Source organism: Hibiscus syriacus, unplaced genomic scaffold, assembly GCF_006381635.1.
Source record: "Hibiscus syriacus cultivar Baekdansim isolate YM2019G1 unplaced genomic scaffold, ASM638163v2 tig00110865_pilon, whole genome shotgun sequence".
Lineage (NCBI taxonomy): Eukaryota > Viridiplantae > Streptophyta > Magnoliopsida > Malvales > Malvaceae > Hibiscus > Hibiscus syriacus.
In genome coordinates, this window is record NW_024062894.1 from 1,172,156 (window position 1) to 1,181,261 (window position 9,106).

At 33.0% G+C, this 9,106-nt stretch overlaps 1 protein-coding gene across 1 annotated transcript; it reads left to right on the forward strand.

The window, feature by feature from the left end:
• Positions 1 to 3,593: 3,593 nt before the first annotated feature.
• Positions 3,594 to 4,142, forward strand: LOC120143934 (pollen allergen Che a 1-like). Its single transcript, XM_039158126.1, has one exon. It carries the CDS (start codon positions 3,594 to 3,596, stop codon positions 4,140 to 4,142), a length of 549 nt encoding a protein of 182 aa, XP_039014057.1.
• The last annotated feature ends 4,964 nt before the right edge of the window (positions 4,143 to 9,106 follow it).

The window sequence follows — 9,106 nt, forward strand, 5'->3', positions numbered from 1 at the left end:
TCACATCTATCTAATAAATCTTTCATTTGTTTTGTGTTGCAACTTCTATGAGAAGTTTGATAATCTCAATCCTTGCCACCAGAGCAAATACTTCATCTTAGTCTATCCCTTGTCTTTGTTTGTAGCCTTTGGCAACTAATCTTTCTTTTTATTTCTCCACTTTTCCTTCTTTGTTGGTTTTTGTCTTATAAACCCACTTCACTCGAATTAATTTGTGACCTTCTGGTTGGTTTGATTGCTCCCACATATCATTTCTTTCTATCGATGCAATTTCTTCATCCATTGCATTTCTCCATTTTTCTTCTTTAATTGTTTCTTCATATGTTATTGGATCATTATTTGCAAGTAAGCAGAAAAGTGAAACATTATTTAATTTGTAATTATTGTACCTTTTTGGAATTCTTTTTTCCCTTGTAGATCTTCGAACTTCTGTGGGAGGTACTTCAGGATTTTCTTTTCCATTGCTACCACTACTGTTGTTGCTTGATGGTGATGTAGTTGAATTTTGTTGATGACCTTGATCATCATCTTGTTCATATTGATTGATAAGATTTTCATCGTTTTTATCTTCATTAAAAAATAGTCTTTCAACTTTCTTGTCTTCCTTGCTCCATCTCCAATATTTCGCCTCATCAAACTCAACATCTTTTGAAATTATTACTTTCATGGTAAGAGGATTATAGAGTCTGTAAGCTTTTATTCTTTCATCATAACCAATGAAATACACTTCTCTCCTCTGTCATAAAGCTTCTTTCTTGTTTTCTCATGAACATCTGCATATGAGATGCACTCAAAACTTTTGAGCTGTCCAACCCCCGGTTTCTGACCACTCCATGCTTCATTTGGTGTCATATACTTCACACTTTTTGTTAGACATCGGTTCAACAGGTAGACTGCACATCAAACATTTTCAACTTAGAAATTTCTCGGTGGATGCTTACCATTTATCATACTCCTTGCCATATCAAGGATTGTGCGGTTCTTTCTTTGAGCTAGTCCATTTTGTTGAGGTGTGTATCTAACTGTCAGCTGATGGAAAATGTCATGATCTTTGCAACGGTCTTCAAAAGATCTGATGTATACTCGCCTCCTTTATCAGATCTAAGTATCTTTAAATATTGCCCGCTTTGCTTTTCCGTCATTACTTTAATTCTTTCAATTTCTTTAGTGCATCTGATTTCTTTCGAGATATATACCCAACTTTTTCTACGAAAATCATTAATAAATGTTAGGTAGTATCTGTTTGCACCAATTGATGGGATGTCATAAGGACCAGGTATGTTTGTGTGCACAATCTCCAACGGCCTTAGGGCTCGCCAAAATCTACCACTTTGAAACCTTGTCTGTGTAGCTTTCCTTTAATGAAAGGCTCACATAATTTATCTTGAGGGTTAATTTCTGGCAGCCTTCCACCATGAATAATCTTTGATTATGTAGATTCATCTACTCATTGAAAAATGAAAAACAACGTCCTCTTGTCTTTTTTACGTGATTCTTTTAGTGCCCTTTTCTCTTCATTTGACATGGTTGCTTCTGCTGTTGCATTCTAGGGCTCGACGTAACCTTCTTCGATAATATCCCAAAAATTTGGTAACCAAGTAGCACCTTCATTTGAATGATCCAATTTCCATGATTTGACTTTTTCAATCTTGGGATTTGTAGTTAAATCATATTGGACATCTTCACTGTTGCGTACATTCGAACCAAACTTGATACCACTTGTTGGAAGCATTGGTGGAAACTCGATCAAATTTAACTCGTACAATATTATTAACAAGAAATACGAGTACAACACTTTCACTAACTTCAACTAGTTTACAAACACCACACACACAACCATAACCAAAACTTTGCTAAGTTCTCTCAAATCATTCGAATATTTTTTCCACTCACGTTATATCTCATCTAAAACTAATAAACCACACACACAGAGACACACGTACGCATGCACTCGCGCACACACGTAAAAGTAATAAACCAACTGAAATGCCTCCAACCCGTCGCCTTAAATTCCTTATCGTGGTAAAACTGTATAACTTGTTTGCTGTCCATTTTCCACGTTTGAATCCTATCCATTTGCATCCCAAAGTTGTTAGAATCCTTCTTCAATCTACAAGTGGAGATTTATCCATACATATTTACCTCATCACCATTTTTTTTCTTAATTTATTTAAGCTACTGCCACCTATCATCCAAGTGGTGATATGCTATATTTTCATTTTTTTAACATGTGCTAGCTGGTGTCACATGTGTTGATATGCTGCCATATTGGTTATTGCATGAAACTTCTAGTTTTGTGATCCAAATTAAATTTGGAATCTAACAGGTTCCATCTGTAAAACGATTTCAATTTGGTCCACAATTTATTTTTCTATATTTTACAATTTAATCTTTATTAATTTGGGGTGTTACAACTATCATCTTTATATAGAAACTTTATCCTCAAATTTTATCAAGATTTGAGTAGGAATAATATTTGCACTTTTCACCCCAGGGTTCATATAAAGGCTTTCATCAAAGCCAGAATGTTCTCGATTCTTGGGTGTCAGAGACTAGGATATACCACACTTTTCTTGAATATCTAATTTGATTTAACCTTTTCAAATTTGAAGATATTCACACTTTATAGAATTTAGAGTATTTTAAAAATAATGGGTTTTAACAAATTTCAAACAATTAATGGATTTTAGACAAGTTTTAAAGCAATGGAATTCGATTCATCTTGACTCAAATCTAAATATTAATTTTCATTTTTAAGGGGAAAATCAAACATTTAAGGTTTGAAGGGGTAAACTTTAGAGTGAATTTGAAGATCATTGATTCAAAATGGGCATTGATATAGAGGTTGATCAAAAGAGCTTTCAATTGTTCAAACCTAATTAACACATCTTCAATAAAAGTATATAATTTATTATGACGAGTAACAATTTTGATTAGAGAACAAGAGAAATCCGTTGGCTTAATCTAGTTATTTGCAACAAAGGGTATAGTCAATAGAGAGGGTATAGTTAAGGACGTGACTTTGGAATGTAATTTAGGGTATAGTCAATAAAGAGGGTAAATTGTGGGTTGTTTTTCTTAAAAGTCTTGAGTATAATTAGTTATATCCGTATATGTGTGTTTGTAATCAACGACTAATAAAAATTCTGAACATATATTATATTGAAATCATTTTAGATTATTAAAAAAATATAACTATATCGAAAATTAAAATTAAAATATACATTAAATTAGAATAGTATAAGATTTCATAAAACTCAAACTAACAAGAAAATTTAAACAACTCATATAAATGAATTGAAAAAAAAACAAATGAAATTTAATTTCATAGAACTTACTTGCCATTTTGTTATTAATTATCTTAATATTTCATAATTCATAATGATTCTAACTAATTTTATTGATAGAAAATGAATTGTTTTACAGTTCAAACAATTACAGAAAAATGAGAATGAAGCACGAGTCTTGCTCTCCCTGAACAAATCAAACCCCTTAAAAATAGAAAACTTGAATAACAATAATTGACCAAAATAAGTGAATCTCTCCTATAAATTTACTCTCTTTTACAAGCTTTAATAACCGAGAGAGAAAAAATGACAAAAGCTTCTATGATCGCCCTTGTTTCCATAGCAATTTACATATCGTCGTCCTTCAATTTTGTCTATGCGACAGGGGCAGCTACGCCTGGGGCAGCTGAATCAAACAAGTTCAAAGTCGTAGGTCACGTATACTGCGACACTTGCCGTGTTGAATTCGAGACCAAGATCAGCAAACCTATAAGTGGTGCGGTAGTGAAACTGGAATGCAGGAACCGTACCGACGGAGCCCTGACCTTCCAGAGCCCGGAAATAATGACGACACAATCCGGAGACTACAGCATCGATGTGGAAGGAGATTACGAGGATTCAGATTGCGATGTCACGTTGGTGAAGAGTTCCTGGCCGGATTGTAGTGATATGACAGAAGAGTGGAGAAAAGCCAGGGTCGTTCTCACCACGTTCGACGGCGTCAGCGGCAACATTCGGTTTGCGAACAGTCTCGGGTTCAAGAAGAAGGAAGCTCTCCCTGAGTGTAAGAAAGTTCTTACGGATTTGGGGTATTATGAGCTTCAGAATGAACTTGGAAACGAAGTTCTCCCTTGAACACGGCACTAGGGGAAACGATATTATGAGTTTTCATTATGTTTTTCCTTTAAAGTTGCAGTTTATTTTAATGTAATAAAAATTGAGTAATTATCTTTTTCTTCATTTAGCACTAAGAAGATTTTTAACGAGATAGACAATTGTATAAGACTTATCCAATCATTCTAATAAAATCATCTTGTTGAGAAAAAAAAAATCACGCCAAGCCTCCGTCAAGCGTATTGAAACACATTTTGAACATGTTGAATTTTATTGTACAAAAGATCGAAAACCATCGAAATTTTTTAAACAATTGAAAATCTCACTACATGAATATTAATCTATAATCTTTAAAAAATGATTATTTTTATGATTTTTTATGCATAGAGAACTTTGATTATCTGAATTTATATAAATTTATTTGATAAACTCGATTTATTATATCATCCGTGATTTTAATAAATAAGATTCATTCATCTAACATTTCTCTATATTTATAGGTAATTTTCCAATAAATAAACCCCAATTATCATTCCATCTTCACACGTTCACCACAATCGAAATTTGGAAGTGTGAGTGTGGGGTAACGAGCTACGAACCCAAAAAAAAAAAAAAATCAATTCTAACATACAAAGCACAAAAGGCAGTTCTAATATTTTTCTCAATTGAGAGTACTTTCTCTATATTTAGGTAATTTTCCAATAAATAAACCCCAATTATCATTCCATCTTCACACGTTCACCACAATCGAAATTTGGAAGTGTGAGTGTGGGGTAACGAGCTACGAACCCAAAAAAAAAAAATCAATTCTAACATACAAAGCACAAAAGGCAGTTCTAATATTTTTCTCAATTGAGAGTACTTTCTCTATATTTATAGGTAATTTTCCAATAAATAAACCCCAATTATCATTCCATCTTCACACGTTCACCACAATCGAAATTTGGAAGTGTGAGTGTGGGGTAACGAGCTACGAACCCAAAAAAAAAAAAAAAAATCAATTCTAACATACAAAGCACAAAAGGAAGTTCTAATATTTTTCTCAATTGAGAGTACTTTCTCTATATTTATAGGTAATTTTCCAATAAATAAACCCCAATTATCATTCCATCTTCACACGTTCACCACAATCGAAATTTGGAAGTGTGAGTGTGGGGTAACGAGCTACGAACCCAAAAAAAAAAAAAATCAATTCTAACATACAAAGCACAAAAGGCAGTTCTAATATTTTTCTCAATTGAGAGTACAAGAATAGAGGCTTGACAAAACAAAATTTTTGAGCATTGATGGGAAAACATTCTTAATCTCAATAGAAGATGGTGAATTGTTTATTTTACTTGAAGACTTAAATTGATCATATCTAGAAGAAATCTTTATTGATGTCAGAATATAGTTGGAAAATTTTAATCAAGGGCAACCTGAATAGGGATATATTAGGTTTCTCTTCAATGTTGGAACTAGATCTGTTACGTTTAAAAGATTGGTAGAAGTTTCTGGATCACACAAATCTCTGGGTGAAAATTCTAATCAAACCAAAAATGGCTAGAAGATAACCGTGCTGATAAATACTAACTATGATAGAGAAAACGATGAAGTGGTGAAAATTGAGGTTTAGAATAGGGTTTTAAATAGCGGGATTCAAACGCTATAGCGACCGCTATTTCGCGGTAGCGCCACCATCCGAAACCGTTATTGATAAATTTAACAATGGATACCAGATTCACGTTGATAGCGGTCCATCACACCCGCAATTTAACAGATAACGTGAAAAACGCCGATCACGGAACACTATAAGCGTTATTCTACCGTTACTGCAAAAAAAAAAACATAAAAAAGATTTTTTTTTGTGTTCATCGTTGTCAACCTCATTTTTTCTGTTTCTTTTTAAATCTTTGTTTTTGATATATACATGCTGAGATTCAAAAAGAAAAAGTAAAAATGAAGAACGAAATTTTACCTGTTTTTTGGGTCTTGTTGAAGCGGAAATTGTTGGAATCCTAAACATTAGGTGCTTAAGTCTCTCTTCTAGGCTAGAACAAGTCATGGTTTTGGAGTTTTTTGGCTGTTGATTATCTCAAAACCTTAAGAGAGTAAGGTAAGAAGAAATGAGGGAGAACATAGAACTCCATCAAGAAGAGAAATAGAGAGATTCTAAATTTTTCTTTTAAGTTATTAAAGTATATGTTGATTTTTCAATTAAAAGAAATTAGACTACATGTTTTGGGCGGTTCCAAACACACTCGGGCCGTTTCCCATTTTTTATTTTTTTAAAGTAAGTTTTAAAATATATTTTTAAGGGACATATTAATTTGCTACCACTCCCAATTTTTAGAATTTAGAATTTAATCATTAGTTTAGAATGTAATTTAATTTAATCATAATTTTAGTAATTTAAATAATCATGTATTCACAATGTTATCATTAATTAATTATCTTATCCTATTACCAGATTTTTAAAGTTTTCTATTTGGTTAAACTATGTTATATATATATATATATATATATCTGTGTGTGTGATTTTTACTTAGAAAATATTCTAAAAATCATTTAAAAATGATTCCTTATGACTATAATTATAATTATTATGTTTTAGGATAAATTGTGCGAAATTTAAAATAATTCACGACCGCGGCACTCGTAGTGACCACGATGACATCCGTTATATCAGTAACCGCGATAAACGCGACGCGACCGAAAACACGGCCGCGAACGCTATTTAAATCCATAGTTGAGAATGTATATAAAGTCTTAGCAATAGAAAGAGGGTTTACTGACAATTCTGCTGATCTTGATTTTCGGTATGATAATTTAGTGAAGATTAATGAGAGCTCATCGTCGGAGGAAATAGTGAAATCAAACTGCTTGAGCTAGGAGGTGACTGTTGGAAGCTCCATAGAAGATGTTGAAATAATTCATGTCATTTTCGTCGCAAAGAAAAACTCTGCAGAGGCTAATAAGGATAGTAGAAAACTAAATCATTTTATCGGGGAAGCTGATTTAAAACGAGAAGGGTCGGAAATTAATTTGGATCGAAATCTAGGAAGTCAAAGTCGTGCTATTTGAGAGCTGTTGATGAATTTAAGATGATGGGCTTTATGGTGAATAAGATAAATAAAAAGAGATCTGTGGAAGAACCCAATATTGAAATGATAACGAATTTTTTTTTTTTGAGGGGCAAAAGGGGGAGGCAAGGTCGTGGGCTGCAAATGTAGATTAGTTAAATGGGGCATCTTTAAAATAAGACATTGTCGAAAAATACAAACGATGAGAGGAATTAAAAGAGCAAAGAAGATCAAATATACAGTTGTTTTAATTAAATTTTGCCGCTATTTATGAGAAATGTAAGAAATATAATTATCTTCTGAACTCCAAAATCAGGCAATTCCGTTTCCAGAAAAAAGGAAGAAATATTGAAGTCTAAAAAAATTAAAAAGTGGTCATTTCCGAGAGCTCAGAATCAGAAGAAAGGTCTTTTGTCAGATTCATATTTGCATGCAAGATGAATTGTTAACAAAGGACGCTAGAAAGAAAGTGAACAAAAAGCTTGGAATACAAATTATTGAAGAGGAGCTTGAGGTTGTGAGGGAGATAGCATTACTGGAGAAAGAGGAACTTTAAATCTATGAAGATCAAGATGAGACTAAGAAAGTTTCAATGGTGAAAAAAAAAAACTATTTGAAGGCATGATGTGGGAATACCTTTCCTTTAGGAAACTAAGAAGGAATCGTGGAAAGTGGAGGAGGTTAGTAAGTTGCGGTATGATGATAAATTGGAATACAGAGAATCGACAGCTAGAGATAGATCAGGAGGTTTATTTTCAGTCTGGGATTAAAACAAATTTTTGGTTTTAAAAAGCATTAGTGGCAGAAGCATCATTTTGTTGAAAAGGATTTAGACTTCAACAAATTCAGAGATGTTTCTGGTAAATGTTTATGCGCCTTATGATAATTAGGATCTGTTGGCTCTTTGGAATGAATTGGTTTTGCTGAGAGGGTCAGGGCAATCGAGTTGGATTATAGGGGAGATTTCAATGCTACAAGTAGGAGTGATCGAAGAGGGCCCAAAAATTCTCTTTTGAGTTTGACTGAATTTAATCTTTTATTGAAATATGCAATTTAGTAGGTGTACCTCTGGTTGGTAAAATTTCACTTGGTTTGATCCTAATGGAAAATGAAGTAGGATAGACAAAATCTTGTTAGATGTAAATTGGATGTAGAATAATCAAGATTTACTACTTAAGGGTCTTAGTAGAACTGTGTCAGATCGCATACCAATATTACTATTGAAAGAGAAGATGGAATGGAGTCTAAGCTGTTCAAATGTATCAATACTTGATTATCAAAGGAGAACATTTTTAAAATAATCAAGGAAGCTTATGAGAGCTCGATGATAGTATCGAAGGGAGGTCTCTCCTAAAAATTAAGAAATGTGAAAAATGCCTTGAAGAAGTGAAATAAAAAATCGTATGCTGACTTTGATAAGGAATCAGAGTTGCTTGAAAAGAATTAATGATATTGAAGATTCAGGAGATGTCAAACTTTTAGACCCAAGGAAACTGGAGGAGTTAAAGCAATACAAGATGCAGTATTGAGATATGTTGAAAGTTGAGGACTTGCGGAGGCAAAAAAACGAGAATGAATTAGCTAACATAAGGGGACTTAAATTCTGCTTTCTTTCATAGGGTAGTCAAATTAAGGACAAAGTGATAAGTGATAACATGCATGAATCTTGGAGAGTCTGAAATTGGGGATCCAAATAGGCTTAAAAAGAAAGTGTTTCTTCACTCTGGTGACCGTTTTAACTGTAAGAGGAGACAGTGGAGGTCTATATGATCTTAATTTTAAAATATTATCGAAGAAGGAAGCTAGTCAATTAACAAAAACCTTTTTCATGGAAGAAATTAAGGATATAATTTAGAGTTGTGATGACTGAAAAGCTTCGAGACTGAATGATTTTAATATTGTTTCTTTGAAAAGTGTTGGGGA